The 16228-nt window shown below is 41.0% G+C and overlaps 1 protein-coding gene across 1 annotated transcript in view; it reads right to left on the reverse strand.

The window, feature by feature from the left end:
• The window catches only part of LOC139417910 (testican-2-like), a 79833-nt gene extending 73248 nt beyond the window's left edge, over positions 1–6585 (reverse strand). Inside the window, exon 1 of the mRNA XM_071166900.1 lies at positions 6312–6585. Within this exon, the coding sequence (XP_071023001.1) occupies positions 6312–6500 (189 nt within the window). The 5' untranslated portion in view covers positions 6501–6585. The remainder of the gene's footprint in view (positions 1–6311) is intronic.
• Between the last annotated feature and the right edge of the window lie 9643 nt (positions 6586–16228).

The raw sequence follows: 16228 nt of genomic DNA on the forward strand, positions 1-16228 counted from the left end.
GCGCGTGTGTGTGTCTCTATGCGTGTGTGTGTGTGTCTCTATGCATGTGTGTGTGTGTCTCTATGCATGTGTGTGTGTGTGTATGTGTGTGTGTCTATGCATGTGTGTGTGTGTGTGTCTCTATGCATGTGTGTGTGTATGTGTGTGTGTCTATGCATGTGTGTGTGTGTGTGTGTCTATGCATGTGTGTGTGTGTCTATGCATGTGTGTGTGTGTGTGTGTGTGTGTCTTTGCGTGTGTGTGTGTGTGTGTCTCTGCGTGTGTGTGTGTGTGTCTCTGCGTGTGTGTGTGTGTGTCTCTGCGTGTGTGTGTGTGTGTCTCTGCGTGTGTGTGTGTGTCTCTGCGTGTGTGTGTGTGTCTCTGCGTGTGTGTGTGTGTGTGTCTGCGTGTGTGTGTCTCTGCGTGTGTGTGTGTGTGTCTCTGCGTGTGTGTGTGTGTGTCTCTGCGTGTGTGTGTGTGTCTCTGCGTGTGTGTGTGTGTCTCTGCGTGTGTGCGTGTGTCTCTGCGTGTGTGCGTGTGTCTCTATGCGTGTGTGTGTGTGTCTCTATGCGTGTGTGTGTGTCTCTATGCGTGTGTGTGTGTCTCTATGCGTGTGTGTGTGTGTGTGTGTCTCTATGTGCGCCTGTGTGTGCGTGTCTCTATGCGTGTGTGTGTGTGTGTGTGTGTGTCTCTATGTGCGCCTGTGTGTGCGCGTCTCTATGTGTGTGTGTGTCTCTATGCATGTGTGTGTGTGTGTGTGTGTGTGTCTCTGCGTGTGTGTGTGTGTGTCTCTGCGTGTGTGTGTGTCTCTGCGTGTGTGTGTGTGTGTGTCTCTGTGTGTGTGTGTGTGCGTCTCTATGCGTGTGTGTGTGTCTCTATGCGTGTGTGTGTGTGTCTCTATGCGTGTGTGTGTGTCTCTATGCGTGTGTGTGTGTCTCTATGCGTGTGTGTGTGTCTCTATGCGCGCACGTGTGTGTGTGTGTGTGTCTCTATGTGCGAGTCTCTATGCGTGTGTGTGTCTATGCGTGTGTGTGTGTGTCTCTATGCGTGTGTGTGTGTGTGTCTCTATGCGTGTGTGTGTGTCTCTATGCGCGCACGTGTGTGTGTGTGTGTGTCTCTATGTGCGCGTCTCTATGCGTGTGTGTGTCTCTATGCGTGTGTATATGTCTATGCGTGTGTGTCTCTATGTGCGCCTGTGTGTGTGTCTCTATGCGTGTGTGTGTGTGTCTCTATGCGTGTGTGTGTGTCTCTATGCGTGTGTGTGTGTCTCTATGCGTGTGTGTGTGTCTCTATGCGCGCGCGTGTGTGTGTGTGTCTCTATGTGCGCGTCTCTATGCGTGTGTGTGTCTCTATGCGTGTGTATATGTCTATGCGTGTGTGTGTCTCTATGCGTGTGTATATGTCTATGCGTGTGTGTGTCTCTATGCGTGTGTATATGTCTATGCGTGTGTGTGTGCACCCGGAACAGCAGGGAAGATGTACAACAATTTAGACACATTTACCTTCTTTACTGGGGTTGGGAACATTTCATAATTACATCAAAAAATGTTTAACAATTTGCATAACAATGATATAGAAGCTTAGTTAGACATACTTGGGAAGTGGGGATTTGTCATTTTTGTGTGATAATAGATTTTGTTGACATTTTTGTCATTTAGCAGAGGGTTTTATTTAGAATGATTACAATATGACACTATTGACACAGTATGGCAGAATTATTTTGGACATGGAGGGGCTCAGCTATTTCCTTCATACAAAATAAGGATATTTATTATAGTATTTATTATAATATTTCCGAACATTTCAATCCAATAATCAACTCAGAAAAAAGCATGTATTGTATGCTCCAATGAAGTCATACGAACCCTCAATCTAGATATGGGATCAACTAAAACTCCTCTTAACAGGATTCTCAAGGAATATAATCATGAAATATGCCTATAAGGTTGGAACATAATACAACAGGCCTCTCATCCAAGTAATGCTGGTCCTGTCCATGTAAAAGGACCAACGTGTAGTGCATAGGAGCAGGTCAAATTGGATTTCAAATAAATGCTAAGAGTCTCATTTTTTTTAGCATATGTACATTTTTCAACCATTTTCCATCCTAAAAACGAGGAATAAGGAATTTCTTGTTAAACAAATGGAAAGGGGGTCTTAGAAAACATCTACCAGATAAAGTCTTAAAAGGGATTAGAAATACATCAAAACAATAACGTTGTAGTAAAGAACCCTGCGTTCACGCCTACTCCTTCTCCCTCCCTCCGGCGCTGGTCTACTTATCACCGGTCCTGGCAACCCACATTGCGCACACCTGCTCATCATCATCTCCTTGATTACTCCTCCTTTATTTAGCCCTCAGTGGTCTTCAGTCACCAGGTGTTATTGCTTTCTCTCACGTTATGTACGCGCCTCATGTTTGTTCACTTGCTTTGGTTCTTTATTAAAATCATCTTCTGCTTCTGTTTCCTGACTCCCGGCATATATGTTATATATGTTCCCTTGTGAGGAGGAAGAATAATACAAGTTCACAGAAGTAACAAGTAAAGGTAGACCTATCAATTAGCTAGTGTTTTTACTGATAATAATTCATAAACAAAATGTATAAGTGATAATGTATAAGTGATATAAGTGATATAAGTTACTTGTTAGACATTACTGCACTGTCAAAGCTAGAAGCACAAGCATTACGCTACACAGAGTAGATTCTTATTCAGTATAGTAGAATAGAGTAGATTATAGTTCAGTACAGTAGAATAGAGTAGATTAAAGTTCAGTACAGTAGATTATAGTTCAGTACAGTAGAATATAGTTCAGTACATTAGAATAGAGTAGATTATAGTTCAGTACAGTAGAATAGAGTAGATTATAGTTCAGTACAGTAGATTATAGTTCAGTACAGTAGAATAGAGTAGATTATAGTTCAGTACATTAGAATAGAGTAGATTATAGTTCAGTACAGTAGATTATAGTTCAGTACATTAGAATAGAGTAGATTATAGTTCAGTACAGTAGATTATAGTTCAGTACAGTAGATTATAGTTCAGTACAGTAGAATAGAGTAGATTATAGTTCAGTACAGTAGATTATAGTTCAGTACAGTAGAATAGAGTAGATTATAGTTCAGTACAGTAGATTATAGTTCAGTACAGTAGATTATAGTTCAGTACAGTAGAATAGAGTAGATTATAGTTCAGTACAGTAGAATAGAGTAGATTATAGTTCAGTACAGTAGATTAGTTCAGTACAGTAGAATAGAGTAGATTATAGTTCAGTACAGTAGATTATAGTTCAGTACAGTAGAATAGAGTAGATTATAGTTCAGTACAGTAGATTATAGTTCAGTACAGTAGAATAGAGTAGATTATAGTTCAGTACAGTAGATTATAATTCAGTACAGTAGATTATAATTCAGTACAGTAGAATAGAGTAGATTATAGTTCAGTACAGTAGAATAGAGTAGATTATAGTTCAGTACAGTAGAATAGAGTAGATTATAGTTCAGTACAGTAGAATAGAGTAGATTAAAGTTCAGCACAGTATATTATAGTTCAGTACAGTAGATTATAGTTCAGTACAGTAGATTATAGTTCAGTACATTAGAATAGAGTAGATTATAGTTCAGTACAGTAGATTATAGTTCAGTACAGTAGAATAGAGTAGATTATAGTTCAGTACAGTATATTATAGTTCAGTACAGTAGATTATAGTTCAGTACATTAGAATAGAGTAGATTATAGTTCAGTACAGTAGAATAGAGTAGATTAAAGTTCAGCACAGTATATTATAGTTCAGTACAGTAGATTATAGTTCAGTACAGTAGATTATAGTTCAGTACATTAGAATAGAGTAGATTATAGTTCAGTACAGTAGATTATAGTTCAGTACAGTAGAATAGAGTAGATTATAGTTCAGTACAGTAGATTATAGTTCAGTATAGTAGATTATAGTTCAGTATAGTTCAGTACAGTATATTATAGTTCAGTACAGTAGATTATAGTTCAGTACATTAGAATAGAGTAGATTATAGTTCAGTACAGTAGATTATAGTTCAGTACAGTAGAATAGAGTAGATAACAGTTCAGCACACACGAGACTTGAGTACACTAAAATCTACTGCACTGAACTATAATCTACTGTACTGAACACTACTGTTCTGTGCCATATTGTACTGTACTGGGCTGTACGTTGATGTCCAAACTTGTGAAACATAGATGTCTATGATTGGTTCAGATTTGGTCCTATTCGGACCAACCAAATTTGGTCTGATTTGGTGGTGGAGCTCATTAAAATAATGAGGATATTGCATAATTCTACCTTTGCGTACCTATTCAGGATACATCACCATGAAGAGAATGACATTCACATCCATAATTATGCATTTCTGTGTTGTACAGATCAGGGACCCATGAAGAAATTCCGTACCGCAATTCCGTTACCGGGTGTAAATCCACTTCAGTTACTGTAGTTCAATACCAAAAGAGATGTTTTCAAACTCAAGGTGTCATGTCATAGCTGACACCCCATTATTTCTGCAGACATCTTTGAATCTTAAAACTCAGTTAAATATCGACTCAGAATTTTGGAAAACGTGGTCATAAAACACTGAGGGAGATTTGACAGAAATTCTGTTACCAAATTTTGCATCTGCACAGTTCTTCCAGTAAAATTTTCTGTGTACATTGTTTAAAGTGTTCCTTGTGCTTAGTGTATGGTTTGTTAACTTTGAAATCAATGTTTTTTGTTACATTGTAAGTGAGAAATCTGAGACTCAACGAAATTCCATTACCGTGCAAATGCCCTGCTGTGATCTTTGGTAATCACTACTGGATGCAGGATTTCACACACACACACACACACAATATTCGTAAACAAAGCAATATTTACATGCCCTTTAGGCTAAAATCATTCGCCACAGCCGGATTCAGTTGAAAGCTAACTGCATTACCTCAGCAATCAATGATCAGAACTTGTATTATAATTGCATTGTGCCTATTCTGTTTGTAACAGATTATTTGCAAACACTAGGCTGAGTCATTAGCAGTAGGACAGCAGGCCAGAATGCATACCGTGAAAAGCATGACGGAATAAGTATAAGGGGTGAATGTGGGGACGGATCTTTAAAGGGGAACAAATGTCATTCTAAATCATTGCAAATTTGCAATGTGCATAATTACTACTGCCAATAATATGCCAAAGAATGCTAAAGTATCAATAGGTAGGCCTATGGACAGTGAGGCTAGGTGATAGAAAATATCCTGATATGATGCTTTCAAAACACGCTTTCAATCTTGTATTGGTTTGAAGATGGCAGGTACCTATGTAGTAGTGTAAATCACACATTATACATTGCATGTATGTACATGTAACTGCCAAAATGAAGGAAACACTTGAGTAAATGAGGGATTCAAAGTATATTGAAAGCAGGTGCTTCCATACAGGTGTAGTTCCTGAGTTAATTAAGCAATTAACATCCCATCATGCCCAGTTGGCCATTATTTGGGCTACCATGGCTTGAGGAAGACATCTAAATGACTTTGAAAGAGGGGTCTCAAAGAAGCATATGGGGTTTAAAGGGTGTGTGTTTGTCTCAGTCACCAGATCTCAGCCCAACTGAACACTTATGGGACATGCTGGAGCGGTCCCTGAGACAGCATTCTCCACCACCATCAACAAAACACCAAATTACAGAAATTGTGATAGAATAGTGCTGCATCCACCCAATTTCCAGACACTTGTAGAATCTATGCCAAGGCGCATTGAAGCAGTTCTGGGGCCTCGTGGTGGCCCAACGCCCTATTTAAGACACTTTCTGTTGGTGTTTCCTTTATTCTGGCAGTTACATAATTAAATGTAGGTTACCTTGCAGAGGTCCTTTGAGTGTTTACAAATGATGTACAATAATGATATGACTGCATAGGCAACCCTACATTCTCCAGTTCTCCAGAAAATGCAATAGATCAGTGCACCATGACCACAATGAGGCTGTACCCTAGGCTACACTCCTCTAGGGTATATCTGAGGTCAACATCTTAGGCTCCATCTGAATGATTATGCCTAACATTTGTTTTTGTTTTTTAACATAAGATAATGTTTACAATGAAAAAACACCATAACATCTGGCTACACAAACGCTTCAGATGTGTATCTTAAGCAATGACACCAAACCCTTGATATTAATTATCTGACAAATAAAATCGGAGTAGCCTAGCAAACGCATCCGGTTATTAGGACGTTTGCCAAGCGGAATCGTGCCGCTGGCTTCTGTTTCCCTATCAATATAGCTTACCGCATTACGGCAGATCTCTCAATCAACCAAAACAGCGACTTACGTCTCTGAAGCGATTCCAATGCTTGATCTTGCGGCTGTACTGTGAAATGGTGGACAGCCAATGCTCGTCTTCCATGAAATTCCCCTTTTTCTCCTCCTCTTTCCCGTTGTTAATTTCCGCTTGCAAGGTGAACCCCACCAGCATCATCACCGGGACGAAAAGGCACCCCAATTCCGTCATTCCCACCATGGTGCGGTTAGAAAACACGCGCGGCACTTCGTTCTAGCTTCTCTTCACGAGGATGAGAAGAGGAGTAGAATGCGACCTGATTGCGCCTTCCTGCTGCTGGAAGAAAAAAAAGAGGGAGAGAGAGAGAGAGAGAGACTGGGGTGACACTGGGCGCGTTCGAGCCGATCACTTTTGTCAAGTCTGGTCACCGACTTTCAAGGTGTGCTGCATTGTCCGACTTGCGCCTACATGTCCACTGCATGAACTTAACACAAATCTTGTGATCAAAGGTCATGAAGTTTTGACTGCAGTTGACTACCAGTTTCTGCAGTTGCTCTTCACCAACATCATCATAGCCATGCCCTGCATTGTGGAAGGCTCTATTGTCAACATATAACTTTTTATGTTGTTGATCTAAACAAATGTCACAAAGAGATGACTGAAGACTGAATCAGGAACCAACTTTGCTGCTATTCATACAGTTGATACAAATGAATGTGATATTTCAGGCTAATCTCACTAATTGATTATACAATGTACACACATCCCACTGGGCACAAACGTCAATTCAATGTCTATTCAACATTGGTTCAAAGTAATTTAATTGAAATGACGTAGAAACTATGTTGATTCAACCAGTGAGTGCCCAGTGGGATATGATTTCAGTTTGTGAGTATGTGATATGGGGGATGGAGACATGTTTATTTTGACATTATAAACAATGGAAACACTGCCATGTTGATCTGAGCCTTGCATTTGGAAAACCACATCAGTGTCCGACTTTAGGCTGTCGCTGATGCACCTCCCCCAACTTCACTCCTTGACTTTTGTCTACAGTCAATTTCTTTAGCTTTACCACTGAAACGCACCCACTGTCATGCGTTATGAAATGTGTAGCACCTGCCCGTGCCATTACACACCAAAGGTAAATTCATACCTACAGTGGGCATCATAAGTGGGCTATTCACCCCCATTGGATTTTTTACATTTTTGTTTCAAACGAAAGGAAACTTCTTGGCAGGGAAAAAAATGATTTGCATTAATGTGGGTTTTCTCAGAGTCGATTATCTCCTAATCATATTTTTGCAAATAGAACCTTATAGTCCCACACTCTCGATGTAACAAAGATCATCCCACTGGGCACAGACGTCAATTCAATGTCTATTCCATGTTGGTTCAACGTTATTTCATTGAAATGACGTGGAAACAACGTTGATTCAACCAGTGTGTATACAGTGGGACGAGTGTGGCAATAAGGCACTGCTGGGAATCACCTATCACTTTATATCACTCTCCTACCTATTACTGTCCTGCCTAAATAAATTCCTCTATCACTTTCCTACCTACCTATCGCTGTCCTAGGTGGGATAAGCCAGTCCCAAGGGGAATTCTGCTTTAGACACGCTGTAATTGAAATACTGTATAAACTGATCCCATCTTTACTATTCCTCAGCTGAAAATAAACATTTTGCGCTCCTTTCTCTAAAGCCAGTATGTGAAGGGGATAATCTGACCTCTCCACAGAAAGCAATCAGTGTGCCAGCAAAGGAGAGCGAGGGGGTAGAAAAAACATGTTTTGATTGAAAACGCACACATGAATACACAGAGCTAAATTGAATTCAGATGGGAAATGGGACTGACTAGTACATCTATCGCACGTCTTTATTGTGAAGACTGTGCATGTCTCGCATTCATCACGACCCGTGCTTATGTACGAAGTGATATCAACACTATACTGCAAACAACCATAGCAACAGTACCTCAACTATTCAGTATGATAATGATGCATCTACTGGTATTAAGTTTGCCTACACAAGTGTTAAGGATGCTAGACCAACAAGACTAACTTGGCGAGGTGTAACTAGGGTTGCAAAATTCTGGTAACTTTCAATAAATTCCCTGGATTTCCAGAAATCCTTCCACATTTCCGGCTTATTCCAGAAATCCTCCAACTGATATTTCGGGAAAACCAGGGAATTTATTGAAAGTTCCAGGAATTTTGCAACCCTAGGTGTAACGTTAACACAGTGGAAATTCTGTCCAGACCACAATACAACTGACCCAGAAAATGAATGTCTGGATCTGGGGCTACAGCAGTAAGTCTAGGTTTTAAGAAAGCATCTAATGCACTTACCCAGCAACTACAGAACCATAGAATTTAAGGATTCTCTAAATTTCCTCCACCACCCACCCCATTGCATGGTCCTTGTACCCCACACATATGTTTGGATAATGGGCCTAGTCAGCTATTACCCCTCTGTACTGCACTCAAGGAGCAGAAGTGGGGGGAAAGACTGCATGGGCAATGGAGCATGAATATGACACATGAGCCTCAGCATCTGGACTGATTGGATGTGACAGACAGAACCCTTACAAAAAACACATGTCAAAACTAAATGTTCACATGTGAAATAGCTGTTTTCACATGTTGAGCTTACATTTCACATGTGAAACCGTATTTTCACATGTCTACAATTTCAGGTCACACCTTAATGCCATCGTTTCACATGTGAGGAGAATAACATGTTTTCACCTAGTGTGAATTGCAGTTTGACATGTGTAAAACAATCTTGTGTAAAAATCTCATTTGCAGTTTCTTATGTAAAAAACTTTCACATGTGGAATTGCATTTTCACATAAGAAACTTCATATTAGATTTTTTACACGATTGTTTTTCACATGTGAACTTGCGATTCCACATGGGAAAGTGAGATTTTCACATCTAAAGGTTTTTCACATATGAAACAGCACATTTGATTGTTTAACTTCCAATTCCACATGTGAAAGTAAAAATCATATTTGCAGTTTCACTTACATGTGCTTTTACTCCAATGTTTGTTAACAAAGTAAATGTAAACTAACACTGTATGGCCTGAAAACATTGTCACGTTGGTATAAAGGGTCGGGAGACAGGCGCAGGAATGCGTAATAGGGTTTTTTATTTACCCAAATTACAGCGTGCCATGTAAAGGCACAGGGACGAAGACCAAACAAGCACTATACAAAACACAGGGTTGAAACCCAAACAAAAGAGAGAGGAGTACCTCAAATAAATAACAAACGCACAATGATTATCACACTGGACAAAACCGGTAATCATCTGCACAATACACGTGGCATGAAAGCCAAAACATAGCACAGGTACTCACACGACCAACGGACATTGGAACAATAATCGACAGCACAATGGTGAACAAAGCGCACTTATACAATTACTAAACGTTGTCCCCGTAGGTCATAGGTTGTACATCTCAATTTTCAGTAGAAACTACATTTATTGAGGCAAGTCAGCCATATCAGCTATGTTTTCTTAGGGATAGGGGGCAGATTTTGGAAGTTTGGATGAATGAGGTGCCCAAGTACTCAGGCTCAGACGCTAGGATATGCATGTAATTGGTAGTATTGGATAGAAAACACTCTAAAGTTTCCAAAACTGTTACAATAATGTGTGTGAGTATAACAGGACTGATATGGCAGGCGAAAACCCGAGGACAATCCATCCAGAATTATTATTTTTCACCTCACCCCTGATTACTATGGCTGTCAATGGGAATATAAAAGGAATACCTCCCAGATTGCAGTTCCTAGAGCTTCCAGTAGATATCAACAGTCTTTAGAAAGAGTTTCGGGCTTGTTTTTTTTTTAATTAGCTAGAATTTGTAGTTTTTGTAAGTGGCTCCCATTTTGGCTGTAGTGTTTGTAGCGTGTTCCGGTGAGGGCTCGCGCTTCGTTATTTATCTCCGGTAATGGCAATACTATTCTCCGTCTTAAATTTGATAGTTTATTTACATATTAGGGTAGCTGAGTATTGATTATAAACATTGTTTGACTTGTTTGGAAGAAGTTTATTGGTAACTTCCGGGATTCATTTGTATGCATTTTGAACGAGGGAAACCGGTAGATTACTGAGTCAAGCGCGCCAACTAAACATACTTTTTTGGGATATAAAGAAGGACTTTATCTAACAAAAGGACCATTTGTTATATAGCTAGGACCCTTGTGATTGCAACCAGATGAAGATCTTCAAAGGTAAGTGATTTATTTTATCACTATTTCTGACATTCGTGACGCCTCTGCTTGGTTGGAAATGTATGTAATGCTTTTGTGTGCGGGGCTCTGTCAGATAATCACATGGTGTGCTTTCGCCGTAAGCCTTTTTGAAATTTGACAAAGCACCTGGATTAACAAGAAGTTAAGCTTTTAAATTATGTATGACACTTGTATTTTCATGAATGTTTAATATTAGGATTTTTGTAATTTGAATTTCGCACTCTGCCATTTCACCGGATGTTGTCAAATCGATCCCGGTAGTGGGATCCAAGGGGTAATTATTAAAAGGCAGTAAAGGAGGCTGAATTAACTGTTTCACTGCCAGACAAGGCGCCGCTGATAGCCAGGTGTAGCAGTGGGAAGGTGTTGGGACTGCTGATGGGACTCTGCTGTTATGTAGGCCCTAACAGTTTGTGGGCACCTTTTGTCACCGTTATAGTGCAATGAAAGTATTGTTTAGTGTTGTATTGTGGTTTTGTTGGCATGCATAAACATTTATTTTTATTTTTTGCCCCACCAAGATTTACATTCTAAAGTTGCCACTGAGCATTCGTTATGTTACCCTGGTCTTTGCTTTCGCTTCCTACTTTCCAGCAAGTTTTATCTCATTAATTCCACCAACATAGCACCCTGCATCCCACTACTGGTTTGCTTTGCCTCTAAAGCTAAACATGGTTGATCCTGGTCGGTCCCTGGATAGGAGACTAGACGGAAGTTGTGAAAAATAAATGCTTGGGGAAAAAGTTCCATATGTGGGAATTTTCTTTTTCAAGTGAGGGAAAAACTTTTCAAATATACATTTTACTCTGGGTTTCCTCAGGTCCCATTGTTTCTCAAGGAGATATAGAGAAACTGATGGTGGCGATGGTGAGATCAGGTTTACCCTCCTTACAGCAGCTGGGAATAAATATTGTCTCTCAATGGCAGCGATCATGATGACAAGCCGTATCATTTCAGTTACCTCAGGTCTCATTCTTTCTCAATGGAAGGGAGAGAAACTGGAATTCTGCTCGGTTTCAGAGGGGAGAGATGTAAGATCCGGAGAATCCAATGTCCTGGATGTACTTCATGATGAACAAGAGCTACCATATGCCTGCTATGAAAACATGAGTTATGGTTCGCTATTATCGGTAAGGAAATGGTAGCTATGGGCCACTAATGGAGTCAGTGTAGGATGTAGGTTCATTGCTCCCCTAAGGGTAAGGATGTGATCTCTAATTATATAGCTTTTGCATCACACGGATGAGGTGGTATGACATCATTTCATTATTGGAAGGCCGTCCAGCGAAAAGCAGAATAAACATAATAGACCAACATTTTAACAAGACAAATTGGTTGCCACATGATGGCAGAATAAAAAAAATACAAACAATTATTAAGTGGCTTGCTACCTATAACTTCACGTCCTGGTCTAAAATAGCATTAGAAGTCATGTAAAGTTATGGGATCCATCTGATGAATAAGCTCGTATAACAATAATTGGGGAGGACGGTCTCATATTAATGTCTGTAGCTGAATAGGTGGGATCGTATCAAATACATGGAAACCATGTGTTTGATGCCATTCTATTCGCTTCCGTTCCAGTCATTATTATGAGCCATCCTCCCCCTCAGAGAGAGCTGGCATCATGAAACAGCTTGTGCTGTTCGAAGGGAGAGTCAAGGTAAGGCTAGCTGCTTATTAATTTTGATCCTCATCTTTCTCTTTCTTGTCTTTGGCCTTGATGTTATGCTGCTAGCAGAGCTCGCTACATAGGTAACAGCAGTGGTCTTCCCCTCTCCTCTTCCTCCTCCTCCCTCTCTCATGGAACACCTAGCTTTTTCACTTCATGGAGTCTGTGAAGGAAGAAACCACATGGAAAAGTGATAAGCAAGTTTGGTCCAAAAGTCCAATGAATGCATTGTGTTAGAGGTTTCATGACTGTTGTATCTAAAACAAAGGCATTATCGCTGGGATATGAGGTAGCAACAGGGCCTAGCCTGTCACGTTCTGACCTTAGTTCCTTTGTTTTGTCTTTTGTTTTAGTATGGTCAGGGCGTGAGTTGGGTGTGTTGTCTATGTTAGTTTGTCTATTATTTTCTATTCTGTGTTTGGCCTGGTATGGTTCTCAATCAGAGGCAGCTGTCAATCGTTGTCCCTGATTGAGAACCATATTTAGGTAGCCTGTTTTCCATTGTGTTTTGTGGGTGGTTATTTTCTGTTTAGTGTTGTGTTGCACCTTACAAGACTGTTCGTTGGTTGTTTATTGTTTTGTTTTCAGTGTTCATTAAAATATTTAAAATATGAACACTTACCACGCTGCACCTTGGTCCTCCTCTCCTTCCCCAGACGACAATCGCTACAAAGCCCTTGTAAAAAGTGTTTTTAAAATGCACAACGTGATTGTTAGGTGTTAACCCTGTGTTAAAAGATGCTTAAAATGACTAAAAGACAAAGTGACTGTGATTGTATTGAATTGTCTTTGAGAAAATAAAGATATACATGGTTTTAAAAAGGTATTGGTAATATTTATTTCAGCACAAGAAATTTGGGATTCACAGGATGACAGAAAGTACACTAGATCAGTTGGATAACAAACCAAGCACTCTCATGAAGCACTATCTTTTATGTGCGATCAGTGAAAGCAGTACCATGTTTATCTCTTGATACCAGGATGACGCAAGGGAAGTTTAGTCTAGTGCTGTAATTTATATTTGAATGCAGCAGGTAATCATTCTTCATTACTTAATGCATTTCGTTAGAATATAAATATTTTTAAACGTATATACAGTACCAGTCAATAGTTTGGACACACCTACTCATTCATGGGTTTTTCTTTATTTTTACTATTTTCTTTATTATAGAAAGTAGTGAAGACATCAAAACTATGAAATAACACCTTATAGAATCATGTAGTAACCAAAAAAGTGTTCAACAAATCAAAATAGACACTGCTCAAAAAAAATAAAGGGAACACTTAAACAACACAATGTAACTCCAAGTCAATCACACTTCTGTGAAATCAAACTGTCCACTTTTAGGAAGCAACACTGACAGTAAATTTCACATGCTGTTGTGCAAATGGAATAGACAACAGGTGGAAATTATAGGCAATTAGCAAGACACCCCCAATAAAGGAGTGGTTCTGCAGGCGGTGACCACAGACCACTTCTCAGTTCCTATGCTTCCTGGCTGATGTTTTGGTCACTTTTGAATGCTGGCGGTGCTTTCACTCTAGTGCTAGCATGAGACGGAGTCTACAACCCACACAAGTGGCTCAGGTAGTTCAGCTCATCCAGGATGGCACATCAATGCGAGCTGTGGCTAGAAGGTTTGCTGTGTCTGTCAGCGTAGTGTCCAGAGCATGGAGGCGCTACCAGGAGACAGGCCAGTACATCAGGAGATGTGAAGGAGGCCGTAGAAGGGCAACAACCCAGCAGCAGGACCGCTACCTCCGCCTTTGTGCAAGGAGGAGCAGGAGGAGCACTGCCAGAGCCCTGCAAAATGACCTCCAGCAGGCCACAAATGTGCATGTGTCTGCTCAAACGGTCAGAAACAGACTCCATGAGGGTGGTATGAGGGCCCAACGTCCACAGGTGGGGGTTGTGCTTACAGCCCAACACCGTGCAGGACGTTTGGCATTTGCCAGAGAACACCAAGATTGGCAAATTCGTCACTGGTGCCCTGTGCTCTTCACAGATGAAAGCAGGTTTACACTGAGCACGTGACAGACGTGACAGAGTCTGGAGACGCCGTGGAGAACGTTCTGCTGCCTGCAACATCCTCCAGCATGACCGGTTTGGCGGTGGGTCATTCATGATGTGGCGTGGCATTTCTTTGGGGGGCCGCACAGCCCTCCATGTGCTCGCCAGAGGTAGCCTGACTGCCATTAGGTACCGAGATGAGATCCTCAGACACCTTGTGAGACCATATGCTGGTGCAGTTGCCCCTGGATTCCTCCTAATGCAAGACAATGCTAGACCTCATGTGGCTGGAGTGTGTCAGCAGTTCCTGCAAGAGGAAGGCATTGATGCTATGGACTGGCCCGCCCGTTCCCCAGACCTGAATCCAATTGAGCACATCTGGGACATCATGTCTCACTCCATCCACCAACGCCACGTGCACCACAGACTGTCCAGGAGTTGGCGGATGCTTTAGTCCAGGTCTGGGAGGAGATCCCTCAGGAAACCATCCGCCACCTCATCAGGAGCATGCCCAGGCATTGTAGGGAGGTCATACAGGCACGTGGAGGCCACACACACTACTGAGCCTAATTTTGACTTGTTTTAAGGACATTACATCAAAGTTGGATCAGCCTGTAGTGTGGTTTTCCACTTTAATTTTGAGTGTGACTCCAAATCCAGACCTCCATGGGTTGATACATTTGATTTCCATTGATCATTTTTGAGTGATTTTGTTGTCAGCACATTCAACTATGTAAAGAAACAAGTATTTAATAAGAATATTTCATTCATTCAGATCTAGGATGTGTTATTTTAGTGTTCCCTTTATTTTTTTGAGCAGTGTATTTTAGATTCTTCCAAGTAGTCACCCTTGGCCTTGATGACAGCTTTGCACACTCTTGGAATTCTATCAACCAGCTTCACCTGGAATGCTTTTCCAACAGTCTTGAAGGAGTTCTCACATATGCTGAGAACTTGTTGGCTGCATTTCCTTCACTCTGCCGGTCCAAACCATCTCAAGAGTTGTCCGGGTTTGGCCAGTGTATGCCATCACTGTAAATAAGAATTTGTTCTTCACTGAGTTGCCTAGTTAAATAAAGGTTAAATATAAAAATGTGGGTTGAGGTCAGGTGATTGTGGAGGCCGGGTCATCTGATGCAGCACTCCATCTCTCTCCTTCTTGGTCAAATAGCCCTTACACAGCCTGGATGTGTGTTGGGTCATTGTCCTGTTGATAAACAAATGACAGGCCCACTAAGCGCAAACCAGATGGGATGGCGTATTGCTGCAGAATGCTGTGGTAGCCATGCTGGTTAAGTGTGCCTTGAACTGAAAATAAATTACATACAGTGTCACAAGCAAAGCACCCCCACACCATCACACCTCCTCCTCCATGCCTTACGGTGGTGAATACACATACTGAGATCATCCGTTCCCCTACTCTGCGTCTCACAAAGACACAGCGGTTGGAACCAATCTCACATTTGGACTCATCAGACCAAAGGACAGATTTCCACCAGTGTAATGTTCATTGCTCATGTTTCTTGGCCCAAGCAAGTCTCTTCTTCTTATTAGTGTCCTTTAGTAGTGGTTTCTTTGCAGCAATTCGAACATGAAGGACTGATTCCCACAGTCTCCTCTGAAATGCTGAGCTGTGTCTGTTACTTGCACTCTGTGAAGCATTTATTTGGGCTGCAATTTCTGAGGCCAGTAACTCTAATGAACCTATACTCTGCAGCAGAGGTAACTCTGGGTCTTCCTTTCCTGTGGCGGTCCTCATGAGAGCCAATTTCATCATAGCGGTTAATGGTTTTTGCAACCTTAACTTGAAGAAACTAAAAGTTCTTCAAATTTTCCGTATTGACTGACCTTCATGTCTGAAAGCAATGATGGACTGTCGTTTCTCTTTGCTTATTTGAGCTGTTCTTGCCACAATATGGACATGGTCTTTTACCAAATAGGGCTATCTTCTGTATACCACCCCTACCTTGTCACAACACAACTGACTGACTCAAACACATTAATACCTCTTTTGGC

The sequence above is a fragment of the Oncorhynchus clarkii genome, chromosome 1, assembly GCF_045791955.1.
Source record: "Oncorhynchus clarkii lewisi isolate Uvic-CL-2024 chromosome 1, UVic_Ocla_1.0, whole genome shotgun sequence".
Taxonomy (NCBI): domain Eukaryota; kingdom Metazoa; phylum Chordata; class Actinopteri; order Salmoniformes; family Salmonidae; genus Oncorhynchus; species Oncorhynchus clarkii.